This window comes from Dryobates pubescens, chromosome 27 (genome assembly GCF_014839835.1).
Source record: "Dryobates pubescens isolate bDryPub1 chromosome 27, bDryPub1.pri, whole genome shotgun sequence".
Taxonomy (NCBI): Eukaryota; Metazoa; Chordata; class Aves; order Piciformes; family Picidae; genus Dryobates; species Dryobates pubescens.
Window position 1 is genome coordinate 15,167,551 of NC_071638.1, and position 24,843 is coordinate 15,192,393.

The 24,843-nt window shown below is 41.3% G+C and overlaps 1 protein-coding gene across 5 annotated transcripts; it reads right to left on the bottom strand.

Annotated features, from left to right (window-relative positions):
• Positions 1-691: 691 nt before the first annotated feature.
• On the bottom strand, positions 692-24,578 carry PUS7 (pseudouridine synthase 7). 5 transcript variants are annotated; one of them, XM_009908962.2, is made up of 15 exons: positions 20,530-21,846; positions 18,703-18,787; positions 18,480-18,581; positions 17,449-17,593; positions 12,991-13,102; positions 10,769-10,846; positions 9,071-9,199; positions 8,730-8,855; positions 8,393-8,454; positions 7,645-7,805; positions 6,669-6,795; positions 5,319-5,420; positions 3,124-3,253; positions 2,111-2,202; positions 692-1,424 (listed from the first exon to the last, which is right to left on the bottom strand). In XM_009908962.2, exons 1-15 carry the CDS (start codon positions 20,892-20,894, stop codon positions 1,288-1,290), a joined length of 1,953 nt encoding a protein of 650 aa, XP_009907264.1. In that variant the 5' UTR covers positions 20,895-21,846; the 3' UTR covers positions 692-1,287. The 5 variants fall into 5 exon arrangements, with proteins under 5 accessions (XP_009907264.1, XP_054029816.1, XP_054029817.1 ...); XM_054173841.1 differs by lacking the exons at positions 692-1,424; positions 2,111-2,202; positions 3,124-3,253 and adding exons at positions 15,357-15,374; positions 24,510-24,578 and having other exon boundaries at positions 5,255-5,420; positions 18,691-18,787; positions 20,530-21,008; XM_054173842.1 differs by lacking the exons at positions 692-1,424; positions 2,111-2,202; positions 3,124-3,253 and adding an exon at positions 15,357-15,374 and having other exon boundaries at positions 5,255-5,420.
• Positions 24,579-24,843: the final 265 nt, after the last annotated feature.

Sequence of the window (24,843 nt, forward strand, 5' to 3'; positions counted from 1 at the left end):
GTAAGGACCTCGCCAGCGGGCGCAGACAGCGGAAGACGGCGTAACGAGCAGCAGAACACACACGGGCTCTCCGATATAGGCCAGGGCTCCTTAATGCTGAGTCCCCGGCCGCTAGGCTTCCGCCCGAGTCCCCGCTGCTGGGTCAGCTCCCCGCCCCGCTCGCCCCGCTCCTGCCGCGTCACCCGCGCGCGGCCCCGCAGCCCCTCACGTGGGTGCCGAGCGCACGCGCACTGCCTGCCGCTGCCCGCACTGCCTGCCGCTGCCCGCCCCTCCCCGCCCCTGACGGAGGTACGGCCTCAGCGGTCGGTGCTGCCGCGCTGCGACACAGGGCTGCCGGCGCCGGCGGAGATCACGCCGTTAGGTCGAGCAGCAGGCGATTGCGTTGCGGTGTGGAAAGCGCAGGAGCCTCCGCCGCATCGAGGCGCTCGGGACAAGTCCTTTCCTGAGGTACCTCACGGGCGGGCAGGGGCTGGAGACCCAGGTACGGCCTGTAACGGCGGCATTTAAGTTATTTTAGCAACGCAGGTCTTCTCAAACCAAAAGAAAAGAGGCTGAAATGACAGTGTCTTCTTAGAACAGCTTTATAATATTTTACTTTCTTTTCTACCAGGGGGCCGCTTCATGCCCTGGCAGCAATAAACAAGATGTGTAAAGGAAGTAATTCCTGATAGGCGCTTGGTCGTCTGTCTAGGTTTAATTTGTTTTCAGTACTCGTTCTTTGGTACAGCCATTAGCAAAGCACAAGTATTTCTCAATGAAAAGACCACTTAATTAAAACCAGCTGTACTTCTTTACAGCACATAAAAAGCCTTGATTTTAAACTGAATCTTCTACCGTATCAGCTCAAATGGTACCAGCAAAAACTCCTGGCATGTAAATCTTCAGCAGTATCTCAGTTTCACTTTAACGTTTTAAAGGTGTAATTTCGTGTATTTGAAGAGATTTAACGGTGTGCTGAACTCATGAGAATACCCAGTGCTTGTTTGTTTCTGGCAAACAAAATAAAGCCAAGCTAAACATTCTTCCAGGTCTAAAAATACAGCAAGCTCATGTCTTATACTGCACCCACGTTACAGCTCAAGCAACTTACTCATTAAAAAGCACCAGTTACTAAGACCTATATTATATTAACAACCACCACCTTGCAAATGACTACTGAAGGTAAATGCTGGCACCAATAAAAACTTTTAAAAATACAAATCTCGTACTACCAATCTCTAAAGATTTATACAGAACATGTAAATAGGAAAACACTTTTTATACGTTTAAGTCATTTTTGCAGTTCAGTTAGCGTAGCCAGGTAGTGTTCAGTTGTGTCTGGTTTTTTATGCTTGTGTCCATTTTCAACACTTCTCGAATGGCCATGGTAGCATAAGTTGATGGGGGAAGGGAGAACTCCATCTTTAGTGCCCTGAATTTACCATCTATTTTGAGAGGCAAGAGGAGACACAAAGCAACAAAGAGTTACTAAAAGCATAAGCAACACTTATTCTGACGTTTTATACCATCAATTCCCCAACCCATAAAGCGAAACAACCACTGCACTCCAACCTGCAATCCACAGTGGCATTTTGTAGAGTAACTTGTTAATGCTTCCCCACAAAAGAAGGCAGGGGTTTTTGGTGACTTGTCTTCTTTTAAAGGCAAACCAAACTTGGTCTTTCAAAACGGAAACCTTCGCCTCTTCCCTTTTTCTCAAAAGCAGTGTCAGAAGACCATGTGAGCAGTTACATTAAAAAAATTGCCATTGAATTCTGTCAAGTACTTGAGTGGTTTCTTATGCTGAGCACAAACAATACATACTTATGCATACATTTTGTGGCTTAATTTCACCTTCATTCATTTCACAGACATTATTAATCATTTACCCAATTTTACAGATGCTTGTAAGAAAATGCAGCCGTCAATACAAACTACTGAAAAAATTGCCTGCACTCTTGAGAAATAAAGGGCCTCATTTTGATACCTAACATTGGAACCCTATAATGCCATTATTTAAAGTATAGTTAAATGAAAATTCTTCCTTAAAAGAGCTCTCTATATGAAGTGGTTCAAAGCAACAGCCAGATGAAACTTCTGTCTGCAAATATCAGCAGAAAAATCAGCTTACCTGTAGGAGGAACCGGTAATGGTTTTCCTTCCAGCTTATCCAAATCCGTAATAAATAATGGGATTCTGGGATCATCATATGCAACAACCTCCCTTTATAATATACATAAAAGTTTTTAATTATTTTTATTATTCAGAATAAGTTTTTATGTATTTTATTTCATATGAGTGCATATCTGTAATAGTATTTGTTATTCCAATTTGGCGGATCAAGCTGAAATTGAATTGATTATGTAATAAGGTAAAGCAACCTTCATGGCACAGTAACTGGTAAAACTTTATGTATCAACTCTAACAATGCTTCAAGAGGGGAAGCACCTTCATTTTGAAGAAAGCTATCTGAACTTCTCTGAAAGAGCTTAAATACATATTTGACTCTTTCTGCTATTAGTTTAATAAATTCCATACATAATTACAAGGCTGGAAAAGTAGCTGAGAAGTACATAAGCTTTAAACATCAGGACTAATTAAAATCAAGTGTAAACATTTGTATTCTTCTCCCTCCTAAACCCTTTTTATTTTTAATGCATCAGTGATCAAGTCATTCTGCACATTTGTACAGTCACCTGTTTAAAAGGTGTTGCCATATGACAACTAGGTTGCATCTCTTGACACCAGCAATTTAATAAGTTTAAGTGACACATTTTTCTGATTCAACAGACAGGTACTTGGAGAGCAACGTATCTGTAGTAAGACTACAAAAACCCTGCTTTGAATATTACTGTCATGGTTTCAACATAATTATCTATGAAGTGTTCAGGCAAAGCCTTACAAAGAGTGTAACAAGTGAATAGATGCCTCGATACTTCGGCATCACAGAACCAGAGAACCAAAGAAGGAGGGAAGCTATGCTTCAACTCTGCATTAAAAACATGAGGGGGACACAGAAATTCCTCCCTCCTGCTTCATTCTATATGTATGTCCCAAGGGTCAGTCTAATGGTTGTTGTACTTAAGTCATTCCACATACATGTGCTATGAATTCAAATGCAGTTTGCTTTATTCTCCTACTTACCAGTTGACATTCTGAGGTCGAATGATAATCTTTCTGTATGCTCCAGAAAGTGAATAATCTCTAATTTTATGCCTCATGTTATTGATATCAAGACTGTCAGCTGCTAGCATTTCCTTATAGGTCTCACCAACTGTAAGACAGGAAAATATTTAATAGAAAAGAATATAGTGTAGCAAATTGAAACAGCCTGGATCATTCCTTCACTTGCATTTAGTAGTTTTCAGCATATGTGTGATGTTACACAGAAGCTGGAAATTACTTATTGCAAATCTTACTACCTCATTTGCTTCTACAACCTGATCAGTAGAGGCAATATTCAAGAAAGAATCCAGCAAATCCAAACTTTGGCTGAAAATGAAATTTACCAAGTATTTTACTGCCATTTCATTGATATCCCATACACACTTTCCAATTATCTAAACTTAGAATAGAATAGAATTAACCAGGTTGGAAGAGACCTTCGAGATCATCGTGTCCAACCTATCATGCGACACCACCTAATCAACTAAACCACACAACCAAGCACCCTGTCAAGCCTCGCCCTGAACACCCCCAGCGTCAGCGACCCCACCACCTCCTCAGGCAGCCCATTCCAGTGGGCAATCACTCTCTCTGTGTAAAACTTCCTCCTAACCTCCAGCCTAAACCTCCCCTGACGCAGCCTGAGACTGTGTCCTCTTGTTCTGGTACTGGTTGCCTGGGAGAAGAGACCAACCTCTGCCTCACTACAACCCCCCTTCAGGTAGTTGTAGAGAGCAATAAGGTCACCCCTCAGTCTCCTCCTCTCCAGACTAAGCAACCCCAGCTCCCTCAATCTCTCCTCATAGGGCTTGTGCTCCAAGCCCCTCACCAACCTTGTTGCCCTTTTCTGGACATGCTCCAGCAAGTCAACATCCTTCCTAAACTGAGGGGCCCAGAACTGGACACAGGACTCGAGGTGCAGCCTAACCAGTGCAGTGTACAGGGGCAGAATGACCTCCCTGCTCCTGCTGGCCACACTGTTCCTGATGCAGGGCTCTAACCTCCAGCCTAAACCTCCCCTGATGCAGCCTGAGACTGTGTCCTCTTGTTCTGGTACTGGTTGCCTGGGAGAAGAGACCAACCTCTGCCTGTCTACAACCCCCCTTCAGGTAGTTGTAGAGACTTCATCAGACTTATCTCAGCTGTACGGCGGGGGGAAGCCAAAATATCCATTGCTTGCTCTTTGAAAAAGCTCCAGAGTGAAAGGAGTTAAGAGAGCCACTAGGGACCTTTAAGTACACTGCCAGGAGAAGTAACTCAGTTACAGTGGTGGTGTCCTTAAGGGCATATGCATGCACACCGAGGGAAGATGACAGTGGAAAGACAAGAATAAGTGCAGCTAAAATGGTGCTTTTGAATTTACAGCATCATTGCCAGCATTCATTCATGCAGTTGGAAATCCTAAGCAGGAATGTTAGGCTTGCTGTGGGCAGATCCCAGTATTTATAGAACAAAAAAATTAGCAGCTTTTCTTTCCGATCTTTTAACTCTGTATGGTTCAGTGCCACACCCCACAACAGATCTTTACCTTCTAAGTGTTTCAAAGAGGAGTGATACATGGGATCCTAGCTCTGGGACTTAGCTCTGACAAGCAGAACCTCAAGAGACTTGACTGTTGTTTTAAGAACAATCAAATACAAGAGCAAGTTCAACCAAATATTGGGGAACACAAGCACAAGCATTGGGATACACTGGTTTGGCAAAGTAAAGAACTCATGGCTAAACTCTTGTAAGGACACAGAGTAGGGAGGAACTTCAGTGACAAGTCACTTGGGATTTGGAGCACACTGGCAGCAACAGGAGCTTGGCCACTATTTACACCAAGGAAAAACAATTACTGGTCTTCACTGGGCACTTTTGCACTTGGAATAGTGTGTCCAGTGCAAAGCAGATGCTGATGAACTTGGATGAGTCCCACTGAGGCCAGGGGTTATAGTCTGTACCCTATGAAGAGAGTCTGAGGGGGCTGGGCTTAGAGGATAACTTAAAGAGACTTAGGACTTCCACACCTCACAGGACAAAGCCCTGACCTGAATACGGTAAGAGATTGGAACTCCAAAACAGTCTATTGTCTCAGTGATCACCAAGGCTGCCTATTATCCAATCTTTGTTTTAAAAATAATCTTAAAGTAGAGTTACATTTTCAAAGTAGGTAAGTTAACAATCAGACTTACTTTTATGCTTGGGATAAATGACATCGAATCCAGGCAATGGCATCACAATGTCATGAATAGTGTAGTTATCTACATCTCCTTCTTTAATATGAACAGCTGTAGCTACAATCGGGATAGAAAAATGAAGTCAGCAGTGTGGATGCCTGTGACAGTTAACATTAGCTGATTATAAAACAAACCACTTCCTTGAAATAAGCTTGCTTTGAGAGGGATAACTACTGTGTTTTACCTCCACTAAACAGACATTTCCAGGAAAAGTAACAGTCTTCAAGTCTTCAAGGCCGTCACAATTACTAGCAGAATCACAGCCTGGCTTTCAGTGACTTTTAAAGCAGAATGAAGTAAGGACAGCTGAGATGAAGTGTCCTCTCACTAGGCATCAGGCATACATGAAGGAGAAATACTGTGGATATCCATACCCCAGGGAAATGCCAGAACACCAAGTGAATACAGTTTAAACTAAAAAGGAGCCTCTGCTTTACAAGATGCTAATGAAAACACACTTCTGTGGTTAGAACATTCAGAACTGCCAAGTTCTCCACAGCTCAACTAGATCGGAGTTCATTTTTAGAACAATCAGTCCTTCCTATTCTGTCTTCTGTATCCCTCACAAGCTCATGGAAGTGTAATACCTTAACTTATAATTCCTTGAAAAATTTGACTAACACTGGCCAATGGATTTAGAAATCACTGGATCAAAATGAGTGAGAGGGAAAAGAAAACAGTATGACAGTATATTAGAGGTTGGAAGGGACCCCCAAAGATCATCCAGTCCCACCCCCCTGCCAAAGCAGGATCACTTATGGTAGTCCACACATAAATGCAACCAGGTGAGTTTTGTAAGTCTCCAGAGGAGACTCCACAACCTCTCTGGGCAGCCAGTTGCAGTGCTCCATTACCCTCACAGTAAAGAAGATTCTCCTCAGCTTGAGGAGCTTGTTCAAGCTTGTACCTGTTGTTTCTTGACTTGTTACTGTGCACCACCAAAAAGAGCTTGGCCCCCTCCACTTGACACCCACCCCTCGGATGTTTATACGCATTGATCAGATGCCCTCTCAGTCTTCTCTTCCCAAGACTAAATAGCCCCAGGGATCTCAGTCTCTCTTTATAGGGGAGATGCTCAAGTCCCTGAATCATCCTCGTGGCTCTCCATTGGACTCTCTCCAGCAGTTCTCTGTCCCTCTTGAACTGGGGAGCCCAAAACTGGATGCAGTATTCCAGGTGTGGTCTCACCAGCGCAAAGTAGAGGGGTAGAAGAACTTACCAGTATCACATAAACAGGTAAAAGTGTCTTGTTTTCCTAGGAATTTGAACTACACAGCATCACTGGCCTTGCTTGCCTCGTTTTACCTCCTTTAAGTATGAGATCTCCTGGTACAGCTCTAAGCCCATACTCTTCTATTCTCTTGCTCACCATATTATTCCACACATAACTCTGGTAGCTGTGAATATACATTAAACGATTATTTCGTGGTATCTAGAGGTAAAGAAAAAAAAAGTGAAACATTAGAAAGATCTATTATTAGTTTTATCTTCTCTCAATCATAACTACAAGGACAAATGTTTTAAATGGTACCTTCTCCAGAAACACAGTTTCTTGGTATACAGGTTTGGGTTTTGTTCATTATTTGGGAGAGAGGTTTGTGAAGAAATAATGCTTTTATACCTTTGAAAGCCACACAAACCTCCTTGTGCCTTTTTTTTTTTTCAAGCAGTATTTAGAAATTATATTTTTGTACTTAAACACCAAATTCATACTCAACCTCCTGAACTCTTAAGTAAACTTTGCAGATGGAAAACACAGTGCTATTCTTTAAGAAGTGTTATTAAAAAAGAAGAATTTATTCCTTGGCTTCTGCGATGGCCCCAGTAATTTGCCGGTGATGAGGTATTTTCCTCCAAAGAGTTGTTCTTAATTACAGTGCTTGACAATGTAAGTGAACCCACCAGCTCTATGCCAAGCTGACTTATCAGCACACCATCGGTGTGATTTATACATTTAAAGAAACAGAAATTCTCTGCTTAGCTAAACTTTTTCACAGTTCTCAGATCTTTACTAGACAAGGTTCCCAAGTATAACTGGATTGCTTCCCATGTACCAGGGATGGCTGTATGAATTGCAAAGCTCATTACATGCACATCACAGAGGTCATGGGTTACCACATGGCAGTGCTTCAAGCAAAAAGGCAGTGCTTCAAGCAAAAAGCAATGTTATGCTTTTACACTAACCTTCTACTCATCAAGCATCTGTAAGTCTATTTCAAATCCATCATAATGTCAAAAGAGCATTTATTCAAGTAAATACCTACAGCACTTTTACACTCACTATTCCAAATGCAGAGATTATGTTCTTCATTCCATACTTTAAGAGTCCACGTAGAAGCTGTCCTTCCACGCACCTTTTTACGGGTAGTTTCTTGAGGGCTGCTGCTGGATCTTTAGTCTTGGCCCATTCTTCTCTGCATTTTACTAAGTACCCCTTTTCAGCTAGAACAAGGATGTAAAACAAAAATGGTTTTATTACAGAATGGAAAAACATCCATCTCACCTTTTGTTAAAAGTTGGAACAACTAAAGTGTCACAGTAATTAGACTGACAGAATCACAGAATGGTTTATGTTGGAAGGTTTCAGGTGGAGTCTGAGCAGATGCTGTGTGTAGGTATTCATTATAATATGCCCCTTTTCACTCCAACTGCAAGAAACTGCACAGCAATGAAAGAGAAGCAGAAAGGCAGAGTCTGTTCTCCACCATCCAACTGGCTGAAGTTTAGCACATGTAAATCTCACAAACATCTTTTCAAATTAAAAGAACCAGTGTGGTTTCCCAGAGAGGTTGTGGAGTCTCCTTCTCCAGAGACTTTCAAGACCCATTTGGATGGTTCCTGTGTGACCTGCACTAGATTATATAATTATGTGGTCCTGCTCTGGCAAGGGGGTTGGACTCGATCTCAGAAGGTCCCTTCCAACCCCTAACATCCCGTGATCCTGTGAACCTGAAAGTGGTTTTGCTGAACATAAAATTCTTGGAGGAGGAGAGGCAGGAACATTCAGTGTTTCAGTTTTCAGTTCTTACCTCCCGGTCTTGGTTTTAATATCAAATCCATTACTTCATTCCAATTGTTCTGTAGAATAGCTCTAAGATTCAAGTAGAAAAGTGTATTATGAAGTGACTAAGTATATTTGAAGGAGATATAGCCAACTTATCAAAAAAAGAAGTCTTAGTCTTCAGATTTATGCAATATTAAAAGTAGTGCAAGGCGTTCCTGAACTTTTTTCAGCAGGTAAGTTCTTTCTTGAACCTGCAATTAAAATTGGCACATGCCATGTACTAGAAAAACATCCCCAAAATCCATTAGAGGTTACATAGGCATAAAAATAGAACTATTAAAAAGGATGAAAACCACACGTACCTGCCAATTTGATATGTAGGAACAGCTGTGGTTCCAAACCTCTGCATTCCATAGTAATTAATGAATCCAATTTCCCTGAGAGAGTGCATTGCTTGCTCTATCTGGTCATCAGTTCCTGTTATGTTTCTAGCATTAATTAAAAAAAAATAAAAATAGAAGAGTTATAGACAGATTTTTTAATAATAAAGCTCAGCATCAACATTATATAGCATGTATCAAATTCTAGACATGTTTGCCAGCTGGACTTCTCATCTTTTTTCTAACACAAGATGAGATCTCTTAGCTATTCCAAGAAATAGCAATTTGTAACAGAACTGTCTAAATATGTACCAATGTGTTACCTGAGAACAACTGTGAAGTGGTTCCCTTGCAGCTCTCCTAATTTCAGTGGATGGTTCTTGTAACTGAAATTTCCTAATTTGAAGTTCATCAAGCATTTATTCAAATGAGCAAGTCTTTGTGCAGTGATTCTAAAAAGAAACAGTGAGCAACCTACACTTAGAAAAGCAGAGAATTAAATAAATATCTAACAGCTGGCATTTCAAAACAAAATGCAGTGGGTCCAGTTCCTCAGTTTTCTGTTGTTACCTTTTCAAAGTATTTTAATGAATTATCATAAAGAAAAGATAGTTATCAAGGCATAGTGTGACAAAGACTGCTAGCACTGTCTTTTCACATCTCTGTTACAGTATGCAGGCAAAAAAAAAAGATGTTGCAATACTGTTGTATGCTGCACCGGCTGAACTATGCTGTGAGTACACTCTGAACACACTCCAGTTAGCACAGCCATAAACACAGAATTAGTAGGCACTGTGTAAGCCTAGTGCAGATGAAGGAATATCACAGGATCACAGGATGTTAGGGGTTGGAAGGGACCTCTGAAGATTGAGTCCAACACCCCCTGCCAGAGCAGGGCCATATAATCAAGTGCAAGTCACAGAGGAACACATGCAGATGGATCTTGAAAGTCTCCAGAGAAGGAGACTCCACAACCTCTCTGGGGAGCCTGTTCCAGTTGTCTGTGACCCTCACGGTGAAGAAGTTCCTCCTCATGTTGAGGTGGAAGCTCCTGTGTTGTAGTTTATATCCATTGCCCCTTGTCCTATTGCAGGGTGCAACGGAGAAGAGCCTTCCAATCGGTCACTAATACCTGTCATTTTTGTTGCTAGCACTTTTGGAAGCACACCCTGTTCCTTGCATCACTGAGCTTCTCTTTGACACTCTTGCTAAAATTTATAGCAGGATAGACAAGTTTATCAACTAGCATGGCCAGCATACTCAGCACAGAGGGGCTGATAAACGGTAACGTCTCCTGTGCCATCCTTCCCCAAGCTGGACAGGAAGAGTCAGGTGTTGTGGCACTGAGCAGACACCACAAATCAGTGTGGTGGTTTTCCTCCCTGCCCACCCCGTCCATGCACACAACATAATGAAGCTCTTGGACACAACCTTAAATGTAAGCATGTTAAAAGTAAACAGAACAGCACCTGAGATGGCTACACCACAAGTGTGTTTAACTGTCATTTCTTTGTAAACCAGCCTTGCATCAACAAGAGTCTGTGGCATCTCATGATTCAAAAATTCGTAATTCCTTTTTTTATGTGCAAACATATTCACATACAAACCATCGGGAGTTACCTTTCTCTGGAACTGTTTAGACAGTTAAGAAGTAAATAGGAGTCCAGCTGGAGGAAGGAGGAAACAATAGGAAGGAAATGTGATGTAATTTGCACTGTCATTCTGTTTTTCTGTCATTATATGGGAGCCACTCAGCATAAGAGCAAGTAGACAATTTGGCCTGCTGCTTCAGCCAAACACACGTACCCAGGCCTGTGACTCAGAGCACCACTGACTGAAAACACTAGCACCCACCACAGAATATAAAAGGATTACAGCATCTTCATTAACGCATGTCTTTTACAAGATCAGGACCTGAATGTGCCATTTGCATCACACACGTACTGGGTCTTCAAGATATTCAGTGAGATATTCAAGCTACCGTGGTAGGAGTGCAAATGTTTAAGTAGACTTTCACTTACCTAAGAACAGCAATCTCTTGAACTGTTATTGCCCTTTTATCTTTAGTTCCCATGTAGGAAAATATGTTTGGCTTCACTCTGAAAAGCAACAGTAATAGGTATTACATATATTAAAACAGGCACACATCAAACAACATTTTCATCTTAATTAGCTGTATTATTAATATTCTATATTAAATATAGACTCAAGAGAGTCCAACAGAAGGCTACCAGGATGATGGAGACTGGAGCACTGCCCTGTGAGAAGAGACTGAAGGACCTGGGGCTATTTAGTCTGGAGATGAGAAGACTGAGAGGGGATTTAATAAATGTTTATAAATATCTGAGGGCTGGGTGTCAAGAGGGAGGGGACAGGCTCTGCTCAGTTGCACCCTGTGTACAAGGAACAATGGATATGAACTCCAGCACAGGAGGTTCCACCTCAACATGAGAAGGAACTTCTTCACTGTGAGGGTCACAGAGCACTGGAGCAGGCTGCCCAGAGAGGTTATGGAGTCTCCTCTGGAGACTTTCAAGACCCATCTGGATACATTCCTGTGTGACCTGTGCTACATTCTATAGTCCTGCTCTGGCAGGTGGGGTTGGACTCGATTTCCAGAGGTCCCTTCCAACCCCTAACATCCTGTGAGCCTGTGATATTCCCCAGAATAAGGCTACAGTTTGACACACATGTGACATTTTCTAACTTCATTTCTAAGCACCTATAACATAGGGAAACTTCCCTGGTTTAATTATACATAGACAGATTCACTTTTACCACAACTGTGCTTTGAAGCACTTCTTTATATACATCCACTCAATGCACAAATGCTCAGCCACCAGTAATTTCACACCCCCCCAAAACAATTCACGTCCATTTTTTCCTTCAAATTTCAAATGTCAGTTTCAATACAAAGCATTCACACTAAGTGAGGATATAAGAAGTTAATTTAAAATTTGATCCATTTCATTCCTTGAGAGGAAAATTTCCTTTCTACTGTCATGGGTTGAGTTGAATCTGCTGCTGCTATTCATACCATGCTGCTGGCATGCCAGCTTCAAAAGTTCAGAGTGTGACATGAGAAGCTTCCTGTTCTGGTGGCTGCTTCTGGGTTCTGGGGTTTTGGACATTGGCTCTTTTCTGCATGGATGCTGGCAAGACAGGCGGGAGTTGGGTAGCTGCTGTTTTTCTGCTTTATGTTATTGGTTATTTTCCTGCATTTCAATGTACTACTTCTGCAAGCAGGCTAAGCTAAGGTAATTGTGCATTATGTTATGTTATCTCATTAATATTAAACTTATCTCACTCTCTTTATCTCAACCCAGAGTTTGTGTGTGTTACTTTTCTCTCACTTCTGCGTTGTGGGGGGAGACAGGCAGGTTACTATGCTACAGCACATTAACCTGTTACAACTTCATATATTACAGCCTGTTAGCCTGTGAGTATTTCCAGTTATTCCAGCTACAAACACCAGAGAGTAGCAAGATTGCCATTACATACATTTTTCCACCAACTATGCTCCTATCATTTTGTTCTCACATACAAATACTAGTAGGATGCTGGTTAAACTCTAGATTACAGACACTGCTTTTGCATAGGAAGGGCAAAGGGAAAAGGAGAGTATAAATGGGGAAGTGCCTCTCCAAGTAAACGACTGAGTTGTGCCAATTTTAAAAAAGCCTTTCCTCTGCAATTCACTGTGTTCACACCATGCCTTTAACAAATCTTTTTGTTGCTGCACTTGGAGGGGTGAAAGGAACTAGACTGTGAACTGCCACAGAGAAATTAATACCTGGAACAACAGTTTATCAGCAGTAACTGCTTAGGAACTTACCAGCATATTCTCTGTGACAATTTCATTACACACATGCATATATTCACAAAGGGGGGGGAGGGAAAAAAAAATGCTTTGAATTCAGTTTATGCACATTGAGGCTCAGCCAACTTCAGTTGTGGACCTTTATCCACTGAAGTAGTGGAGTACAGTCTTTTGAATTTATTTGGATTATATCTAGATAGATAGACTTGTAGGCATGTATATATAGATAATTATTATGTATCTTGTCTCCTTCCAAAACTTAACAAGTTCCAATTTGATATTCTAAAATAATACTGGCTACAAATTAGGCAATAGTAAGCACTTGTTATGCTTCAGAATTACGTAAGAGCAACACATTACAGTAAGATGAAACAAACACAGAGAGCTCCAGGCACACCAGGCTGGCAGAAACAACAGCCTTACCTTAAAAATTTGGATAGGACATTAATGGCATCCATAGTATCCTTGTTCTCCTTGTACAGTATGAAGTGGCAGTAGCTTCCCCTAGATTTTGGCCAAGAGTGTTTTCTTGGATCTTTAAAAACAAAAGATTAACATTTTTATAGTGTCATTTTTTGTAATGTGACTAATATCTTTACCACTGCAGCTGCATTTAAAACAAATATGGAAGATTCAATTTCTGCTCATTTCCATCTGCCTTAAGGGGAAAAAAGGGAAGAAAGTGACAACTGACACCACACTGAAAAAGACCTTCCCTTACACCGGGCTGTAAACTTCTCTTTAATCCTATCACCTAGAAAATCTTGAATGAAATTATGACAATTTCTTTATCATGAAATTATCTAAAAACGCACCCCAATCATTTAACTGCTGTACTTCCTGATTAAATTTCTCACAAACATTGTTAAGCTGACTTTGAGCAACAAAAGCCATTCTACATTTCATCTAGCACCTTCTAGAATTAATAGATGAGAACCATTAGAGGCCTGTTTGGGGGAAGACAACAATTATTATTTCTAGTACTAACACATCTGGTATTTCTGTAGGATTTTTTTCTGTCATGTAAAAGCATGGATTTTATCTCCACAAAAGCTTTTAAAAAAAGTATCCTCACAAAAAAACCTTTAAGGTCATCTTTTAAAGTCATACAGGAGAGATAAATCTAGCACAATAAAGACATTAACAAATAATTCAAGCTAGATACCATGCTGTGTTTAGAGAAGGCCAGAGGGCAAGGTAACTTCAGCTGCTGCAGACTGGACAACCGATGTACGACGCTGTACAATTACTTGTCATTCCTTGGAGAGGAAAGAAAACTTTTTGCGGGGCACAAAATCCTCCACAGACAAATCCTACCTTTTATGACCCAATGCTGATGGCATTAGTGGGAAGGAGGATTGATTCCACACAGGTTTAGCAAGCAATTTTGAGGTGCTCTGTTTAGAAATTCTTTGTTTTGATAAGACCAAAACTAAGGATTTGTTTTAAATGGGAAATCCCTTATCTCTCGGAAACCACACAGCAGACACTTCTGGTTTTGAACAAAAAGGGCTTTAAGAGATTTTTGTAACCGCAAAAGCTAACTGCAAAAGCGCACAATATAAATACCACCGCAGGAAGTTTTTTCTTGGGAAATGTTCTCTTTTTGTTCATTCTGGTTTAATAAAGCCCAGATAGCCTACACAGATGGCAAGTATCTACTTTTTCAGGAAACTTCCTGGTAAAAGCTAGTTATTCTTGCCTTTTTTGAGAAGACACCATTCATACACTCCTGCAAACCCAGGATAAAATATGGTATGCATCGATTTTAAGCCCTTCACAAATTGTGACACTTGCCTTGTGCCATTAGTTTCAATGCAAAGCCTCCCTCCGCATGGAGTTCCCTAGGAGCTAAACTGTGGTCCAAAGGCTGTCAAGAGACCTCATACTCCTGCCGGTCTCCCTTCTGAACCACTACTGTACTTAAATACAGCCAATGAAACACCATACTCAGGCTGAAGAGCAAGGTCCTTCAAGAAAACTCAGTAATCAGAAAGGAATAGAACAGAGCATGATTCACAAAAAAAAAAATCTCCAGATGGCCTTTAATCCAACTTGCCCATGGTCATTTAGCACCCTTCAAAAAGTGAGCCCTAATCTACACTAGATTAAACATACTCTATAGATGCTACATATCAAGGGCCTCCTCACACTTTACACATCACAGCCATCTGCTTTTCTACTGCACTGCTGGCCATGCCGAGTACTGGGAGGCTGCAGCTCCAATCCCAATATTTAACCAGTCCTCAAGCAATACGTCTATTGGGTAGACTGATCAGAGGGACAGTTTGCAGTTCTTATGGCTATATTTCAAAGCCGTGTTAAATTTTTTTACAGTAAAATTGTATTTTGAAGCACTTACTCCAAATATTTTGCAGCAGCTTGAGGGCTGGAAGTTCTGTTTAAATATCAGGATGCATGATAAATACTTTTAAAGTTGTATAAATGCAGATAGTGGTGTGTGGAATACAAGGCTGAAGGGAAAAGGCCTGGCTTAATTAAACCAATGGAAAAATTACCATAGATTTCACACAGTAGTGTCAAAACTGATAATTCACATCACTTGTTACTGGCAGGCCTTCTCTGCACTGAATGCCTACTGCCTATACTGCACAAAGACAGAGGTAGCACAAGCCAAATTCTTGGCCGTTTCAAGGAATTTTAAGCATTGTGTACGTGTAGGGTTCTTTTTAAAGAATTGTTACTAGTTTGGCCACTCTTTTCACTATTTAGGAGGTCATAATGGTTGGCATTTCATTTTGTTAGCATGAAATGTCAGTATCTCTTACCTGTTGCAGTTCTGACCTCTGTCCCAATGCACAGCATAAAGAGCACAAAAGAGCAGCATTTAATTTTTAGACTGTCAAAGGGGTTTTAGAGGTGAACATGCAGGTTTATGGTTATGGGATTGTTTATGTTTCAGGAAGCATCCAACAGTTAGATGGTGGATGACAACCATTTAGACAGTTATGCAATGGAATCGTGCAGAGGCAAACAGTGAACATATGGAAAGCTTCATCTGGAGATGCAACAAACTTCATTTGTAGACGACACCAATTTATTGGCAATTTAATGAGGTGGGACTTTATGTTAGGTGTAAACTAACAGACATAAAGTCTAATAGACATAAATAGACTAATAGACATAAAGCAGCTTCCAATTTTAAATTTTAGGAAAGTATGTTTGGTAACCCTTTTAGATTATCACCAGAAGTAATCAGGTATCTCAGCTAATAGTTCTATGTTCTACACTCCTGAAATTTTGCTTGCTTGGTGAATCCACTCAAGACCAAGACATATAAATATCCATACAAACATAAAAGATAAATTTAATCCTGACTAAAAAGAACTTGCACTCTTAAATCCTACATTCATTGTCATTAACACACACTCACTGAAACTTCACATCTCCACCAACACACACAGGCATTTGTAGCATCACAGCTCAGGAAGTCGAGTTTAAGATGATGCTTCTCTGCATCACAAGATGGTGCTCCAGGTAATATTGTAATCCTAGAGAAGCATCACTAAATTCTTTTCAGTGAGTTTCAAATACTTAAGTTCTTCTATACAGTATCTCTTTAAACAGACTGGTTGGCTTAGTAACAACCACTTGACTGTAGTAATGGTTAAAGAACAGAATCAGCAGAAGGAAAAGGTGCAAGTAAAACCATTGCAAACCAACAAAGAACAAAACTAGCTGAGGAGAAATTTGTGCTGGTAAGTATAGGTACTCCATGCATAAAGCATGCAAACATACACATCTTCTAAACATGGTTAAAGAAAATAAATCAACACAGTATCATTGTATCAATAAAAGCACAACATTCCAGTATTTGCTTAGGACAAGTCTTAGAGTAACTAAAGGTGTTCAAGAGGGGATTGGATATGGCACTTGGTGCCATAGTCTAGTAGGCATGAGGTCTTGGGTGACAGGTTGGACTTGATGATCTTTGAGGTCTTTTCCAACCTTGTTGATTCTATGATAAATTGAATGTGGAGACAGTGTTAGTTCCAATTTTAACCTGTCTCTATCTTTCCCCATCTCCTTCATCTTTAAAATTAATGTGCTAGGTTTACACACGGACATCTGCAGTAGGTTGAAATTACACAGGCATGTCATCAGTTTAAACCAAACCAAACCTTAATACCTTTTGTTCAATGTGCAACATTCTGTATGTAGACAACCCTCTCAATTTACAGCACAACAATTTTGTAATAACATTAAAAGACGACAAACACATTAATTTAGCCCCAGTTGCCAAAACAGTGCTTGGCAAGATTAAGGTGGGTAACACTTCATCTTGAAAATCCTTCTTTAATTATTCAAAAATAGTAACTGGGATTTGTAATGAATAAAGACAATTTTCTGCAAACATATTTAGTACTGAAAGCAGAAGTAGCCTTGCAGATCATGGCAAATACGTTACAGTTGTATCAAACTAACTCTGAGAAAACAAATGGGTGCTTGTCTCTACTTAAGTAATTGAAAACTTTGTCACGGATTTTCAGGAGAATCAGGATTCCACTGACTGGCAGCATAGTGTGAGCGTTTCAGCTACAACCTTTTACTTCCACAATGCACACTTACACATACAGTAAAGTTCATGAAAGCTAAGTTCAAACAATACTGAAAATAAAGCTTCTGTTTTTCTTATCCCCACTGAAACAGCAAAAGATTCTCTCACTTCTAACACACCTGTATTTGATGTAGAAATTTAGAAAGTTACATTTGAGACACTGCTTGTGTTCCTAGTCACTTTAGATGCGCTTCATCAGTTACAAAGAAGAAAACACTCCACTTGAATTATTTCCTAACCAGTTGTATTTGGGGGCAATTTTAGCATTTAGTTTACCCAGCTTCCACGATACCGAAACTCACTTGCCAGTGCTTTTTTCCCAGCAGCATGATAAGCAATAATGTATCTTTTTCCATCTCGATCTTCTGTTTTAGTCTCCAGTCCAGGAAACAAGGACTTCACAGCCTGATGAATAACTGTTCTTTTTTCTTTGGTGTCTTCAATTACCTGTGTTGATACATATGTACGCAGAAACAAAATGAACTGAGAGAAAAGGGGAGAGATTTTCTCAAGCATTAAATTTTGCAATGCTTAAAGAAAACTTATGAAATCACACTAAGTACTGCACAGGTATATTTTCAAAAGCATGCCCTGTTTATTACAGTTAGTTTGAAAATTAGTATCTTTGCTACATACCACAGTCTCAACACTCATAAAATTACAAAGACTTATTCCCCTCTTTTGTGCTTAATAAAATACTTTCTTCTATAGAAAACTCTGGCAAACTGAAGTTCTTCTATATGTATTAAAGGAAAAAAAAACAAAAACAAAAACCAAACAAACCAAAACACTCAGGTAAGATTATTAAGTTATTTAATGTGCAAATGTTTACTTGAAATGACTAGATTTAATCCTATGCATCTGTGTCCCTAATTTAGCCTAACACTCATTCTTGGATGTTTCAAAATACCAATTTTTAGTTTGATTTTGTGTATTTATCTTCTTTTCTATTAAAACACTAAACACAGACCTTGAAAAAGTCTTTCATCAGGATGGATGTTTCATTTAATCCTTCTTACATAATTATTCTAAGAAAATACAACTACGCAGAAAATCAAAATACTCCAAGAAAATGTTAACACCATAGAAATTAGGACACATCTTTGAGTTCATGTGTACAGTCCCACAGAAATCAAAACAACAACTTGTGTGTGAATTTGAGCATATCTGTAAAGCTTTACAGAACTCAACTTTAGACTGGAAACATTTTGTTATTACCTGTTGCATGATCTTCAAACTGCTCTCACACCTTACATGCACTAGAATGCACACACCTTCTCCTCACTCTCTCATGCTATTCCCACACCCTCCACAGGTGATGTATTAATTTTACCTCTATGGCAACACTAGTTTCCTTATTCTTAAGAAGCTGGAGCTCTTCTAAACGCTGTTTGTCTTCCTCTGACAAAATTGTAAATGTTTCTTCTGGTGGGTCCTAATACATGTTTTGGGGAAGAAAAACAAACATCTAACAACTATCACAGAGCAACTTCTAGCCTTTGAATATTTTTGCTAAAGGAACATGATCATTACTGAATCTTTACCTCAAAATTTACCTCATCATCCACTGGAACAGAAAAGTCATCTAAATGGCTCACACGTCCATCTTTGCCTATTTCATGGACAACAAAGTCAGAGTATCTGATAGGAAGAAACATGCAATAAATGTGAAATTTAAATAAATACATACATAAAGAAAGGTTCCACCTCACATAAAGGCCTTTCACAATAAGCTGTTTGTTAGCCGAATTCACTCAGGAATTTTGACTTCATAAAAGAACCTTGAACTGTAGAGAAAGCTGTACTTACTCCCACCCCTCAGAAGGATACCACAAGAATACAGAAAAAGTCTGGTTTATCTAAACACAGCAGATTTCTTTGCAGATAACCAAAGACCTGCTGCAGTTACTCTGAGGACTTTTCTCACTAGCTTGCAGTGATCAGTAATGCACATCCTCAGTCCCAGGCAATTTACTACACTGCTGAAATGTGAACACAAGAACTCTGTCACTTCAAATAACCTCCTCAGCAGGACAATTTCAGCTCAGCAACTACAGAGAACATCTTTCCAATGAACAGTTACTCTGTCTAAAACAGCACAAAGAATTTGACTGTGACATTTTCAATCAAGTCATTACGTCCAATAATTAAAACATCCTGACTTCAACAGAGCATAGTCTATGTTGCAATTGTTAGATTATTTTAAGTAGAATTTCCTTGTAAAAGGAAACAAAAAAAATCTTAGTCTATGAATTTGAAAGATAAAACTTCACCATAGGAATGTTTCTACAGTATCTCCCCCCTGTTTGCCATACATCATAGTATTAAGTGTTCCTTCCTGAGGAGGGCTGTGTGTCCTCTTTCTTATTACTTACAGCTTTCTAGACTTGCTAGTGACTGCTACCATAAAATTGCCAGGACTTAACTAACAACAGGTGTTATAAACTAGAATCAAAGAAAAATTGTGAGCCCACAAATGGCTACCTTTGGCCACTTCAGTTCAAAACTGGTGTATTTCACAGGAGCTTCAGCACAGGCCATGTCTCCCTGGTGAAGGATTATGCTAGCTGCTTAACACTGCATACAAAGATTAATAAAGTGGTATGTACATACTATATTTATGCAAAATTATCTATATAGGAAGTCAGTACTTAGGAAGAGGGACTTCCTGATGTGTACATAAGACATCCTTAACTGTTTTGCCAAGTCAGGGCAACAGTGATTCTCTCTTCAGTGAGTTTTGTGTATGCATTCTGTTTTATTCAAATATGTTACGGAATTTTTTAAAAACAGAAGTTTCATTTCAAAAGTTACTAAGCCCCCAAATTCTTAAGTACATAATTTGGAATTCCACACTATGAGTTATAACTCCCTTTTATGTTTTGTAAATGACATTACAACTGATCAGACTGTAATTTGAAGTCTAATGGACCACCTGACGATACAGGTGTTGAAAGACACCAGCACAAAAAAGAAGAAAAAAAATCAGAGAAAAACAAAGAACCAAAGAGGGATGATTTAATACCATTCTCCTGTGCACCTTGTATCAGCACTGAAAACTGGTACAAAAAGTGGGTATCCTACATAAAGTTTTATGCTATATGTATGCTGCCAGACAGCAACAGCAACAGCAACAGCAAAGGTCAGTGTAGTCCTGTATTTCTATCACACAGCTTCTTTCCTCAGAACTCCACTGGACAGGAAAGAACTGGAAAAAAAAGGGAAACACAATGTAGAAAAGACCCACATTAAGCCTTCCTTTCAGTCTCAGCACTAGAAAGTGATGAACCTCGCAAGCATTTGCAAATAATCCATTTGCATCCTATGAGTAGAAAGCAGCTGCTTAACACAAGGGATTAACATATGTAACAAGATAGCATTACCTCTCTTTCAATATTCCAGAAAACCCTTTATGAGAACTAACAAATTTAGTTATGCCAACATCACTTTCTGTCAGTCCATGCTTCATCATGTCTGCAAAGCTCTCTGGATCTCCATCTTCATCACTGTCTTCTAGTTCCTCATCTTCCTGATCCTCACTTAATTCATTGGGGATTATTTCATTTTTCATGTCCTCAAGCAGAGATTTGTCTGGCTGCTCTGTTACAGTCTTGATGCTCTGCTCGGAGTCATTCCCTGTCTTAGACTTCTGTGAAATCTTCTGTCTTTTAATTTCATCTGCATTAGCCACATCATCCTCAGAGTGAGGACGTTTCAAGGATACACTATTCATTTCTACGGTTTCCATGTTTAAGGCACAGTGTAGGAATCAAAGTCCTGAGAAGCAAGAAGAATGGCTTATTTCCTGTCTGCTTAAGGGCAGTATCGACCAACAGTCTCTTCACTCCAAGGACTCTGCACCCTGCAACAGTTCAGGAAAACCACATCACTTTCAGCATTTTTAAGTTAAACATCAAGTAAAGATTTTGTACAGCTAGAAACAATATGTACGTGGGAGGAGAGAAGTGAGACATCATGAGGACTTACTATGCACCCAAGGCAGCATGCATATTAGGCTATGGAAGAGCAGGATTCAATACTACATTGACCATTTACCACCATCATCGCTCTTGCCAACTCTTAACAAGCCCCATCCAGCCCTGTTCACACAGGCCTGCTGTCAATAGCAATTTAGTGCCCAAGTACTTTTTGTTCTCCAGGCCTTCTGTTAAACTACTTCTCAATTATTCCTTGTTCTACCAAGATTCTGTCTTGCAAGGACCAAGAGAGAACAGCCCGATTCCCCCAAACCTGGAACCTTGTCTCTTCTAACATACACAATCCCTCATGGAAGTTAAGGTGGCAGCAATTCAAACCAAAATGTAAGAGGGATGAGATAAAATAATCATTGAATGTGTGGGACAAATAAAATGACAAGGATGTGATGTGATCTCTGAGAAAAGCACGACTACTTACACTGGTGGAGCAGAGTCCTTAACTTTTCCCTGGCAACTTGAGCTGCTGCCTTTGTGTCAGCACATACAGTACCTTCAGATCTTAAAGAGAGGAAAACTATCTCTTCTTGACTTTCAGGAAAAAAACCTCAAGTGTGAACACAGATATGAACAGGATCATTACAGAAACCAGCTGCCCCTGAAGCCCAGTAACAGCAATTGTACAAGAACAGACACTGCTCTGACAGGTTAGTAACAAGCACAATCATTAAGGTGCTACCAATCCAGTGACATCACACACTATTGCTATTTAGCAAGCTATAGCAAAGATGTTCGGACATCTTTCTCTGTTTTTGAATGGAGACTAGAATTCCTGTAATTAGGCAACAACAGGACCTTTCTCACAGCACCATGCAATTGTCACACACCTGTGTTGGGGATAAAACATGTTTTGGTAGCAAGGGGCTGCACAACAGAGGCCTGTGCTAATCATGGCAAGTTCCAGCTGGCTCTATAATGAATCAAACCTACCACCTCCCAAAACTGACCTGCTTCATCAGGTGAGCACACAGTGCCTTTGCTCTGGCTCATTTAAGAAAGGGAGGAGCTGTCAGTGGCATAAGTGCAGTGGGAAGCAGAGGAAATGTGACAGTGTGTTAAAAAAGACACAGGGAGAGGCACAGGAAAAGGATGCACTATTGAAAGGAGGCTCTCCATACCAGAGCAGTGACACCTCTGAGAGGACTACAGCCTATGAAGGTGTCCACACTGGGGAAGGGATACCCCTGAGAGGACTGGGGCCTGTAGAGGTGCCCATGCCAAGACAGGACACCCCTGAGGGAACCATGGCCTGTGAAAGGGCCCACATGGGAGTGGAAGTAAAGAAAAAGAAGCAGCAGCTTAAAGAAACCTCCATGCACCAACCCCAAGCTCCTGCACCACCAATGTCACACCCAAGGAAAGAAGTGTAACCTGTGGAGACAATCAGGTGAGAGGAGATGTCTAGAGTGAAGGAGGAGGATAGTTTTCCACAAGTGTTCAACTGGTTGTCATTTTTATATCTTGCTAGCCAAATCAGTTATTAGAGGTTTACATTAAGTGGCAATAAGTGATATTAACTCCCCCAGTTGGGACAGTTTTGCCCACAATGGGCAAGTTTCTAAATTAATAAGGTTCAACTGTTACTAAGAAATTAATTTAGGCACATATCAGTATTTTAAAACTGCACACTGTATTATTTCTTCAGTCACTAGACAGCATATTGTATTTAATTTTAAAGGAAGACTCATTACTAACTCAGTAATCACCAAGTGCTGGGTTGTTAACTAACTGTTACTGCCAAGGTGTTAAATCACGGCTGATTTCATTGCCTGGAGCTTCTGCTATAGAGTCATGAACTTAGGGTATGGAGGCAGGAACACTTGCTTTGGAAACACCTGAAATGTTTTGCTCAGATGAAGAACTGAAAAGGGATGCTAGAGGGAATTCTAAACAAAAGGTAAATAAGAAGAGACATAAACCAATGTATGTATTGCCTGAAGAGAAAGGTGACAAAATGCATAAAGCAAGCAGGACAATTAGCAAAGCAGAAAGGACCAAGTCCAGTTTGTCCTCAAATAAAAACTAAGTATGTTAGATCCATCTTTAAAAAGAACAAAAACCCCCAAACCATAGCCAAGAGAAGCAATTCAGTAATTTCCAGATGCTTCTCCTACATATCCAAATTTTTGGAGCCTATCTGGAAAAAGCTTCTAAACAGCTTGTGAGTGTCTTTGCATGGCAAACAAAACACCATTCAGCAAATCTCATGTTTCTCCAATAAAATTGTAGTACCTAGTTATTGAATGACACAAACCGTTAGAACAGCTAGCCACAAATACTCCAAAGTTGTCAGATACAGCCTGTTCTCACAGCAGAGGAATGCCTCACATACAGCAAAGAATTATCCTGTGCCAAATAGTGGCAGGGTAATTACTTGAAAGAGAAAGTTGAAGAGGGGTACATGCTGTCTATCTTGTGCAGATTGCTATTGAGGGGCGTTTATTATTTTGTGACAGCTGCTCAACAGCAGCTCCTTTTCCTAGCAAACAAGTGTTTCCGTAAATACCAGAAACTGCATGAAGAGCAGCTCCGCAGCAGTTTCGACAGAGACCATGTTTCAGCAGACAGAAGTTACTACTACAAATAAAGGACCTGAGTATCTCCTCTGGAGGAAGTTAAAAAAAAAAAAGCTTTTGTTTCTGGTGTGGTATCTATCCGGCAGACACACAAGCTAGCAGGAGCCAAGGGGTACTTAGAATAGCAAATAAAGAGAGTAGACGCACACCACCGCTGGGTACGAAGCTGGTTTACCATGAGACGAGGTAGATAGGATTAAAAGGCAAGTGACGGGAGGCCAAGATGATGCAGCAGCACCCGAAAGCAACCCCTCGGGGGGCAGCAACGGGGCACTCGCCCGTGTGCGAGCGGCGTCCCCAGCCATGCGGGCTGGGCAACGGCGCGGCACCCACGCGGCGACGCGGTATCGGGGGGAGCAAATTAGGCAGCTGCAGCTAGCAGCACTCTGGGCGGCCCGGCCGGAAAAGCGGCGACAGGTCTCGCGGCCCGGCTCTGCCGCTGCCCGTCCCAAGGCTGCCGGGGCAAAGCGAGAATAAGCGGAGATGCGGCAGGCGCAAAAAGCTGCAGCTACGGTCATGGCACCGCGCGGCTGCCACTCGCCCTACCTAGCCACTCCAGGCGAGAGCCCTGGAGTGGGCCAGAGAAAGCCTGGCTGGGTAAAGTTGTTCCGGGACTGAGCCCTCCCTTCCCCCTTCGCCCGCCACCCTGGCCCCACGCCCGGGCTGAGAGCTGGCCCCGCCGCGGAGGCCGCAGCTCCCGCCCGCCGAGAAGCCCTACCTAGCCGTGTCTGCCGGGGGAGGGCACCTGTCCGCCCGCAGGCAGGCATAAACCGGGGAGGGGATGCCACTTACCCGCACGCCGGCACTAGAGGGTGGGCCAGGGCCGAGCGCCGCGTGAAAGAAGGCGGCGGGCGCAGCGAATAGTGCGGGCCCGCCCCAGCTTCGCATGTGCGGAGGCGGCCTCCTGCCTGTGCCCGCCCCCGGCCGGCCCAGCGCGGCCCGGTCGATGAGTAGGGCGCTGGTTCCAGGCATTTGGTGGGGGTAATACCTCCGCGCTGCGGCCGGCTTCCGCTGAGCCGCTGCTTTGCGGTACGTGGTTCGGGTCCCTCTCGGAAAGAAAAGGGTCGAATAATCGGCAGCGCTGGCCACTGAGCGGGGTCCTAACGCGGAATGAGGGAGGTGCCCC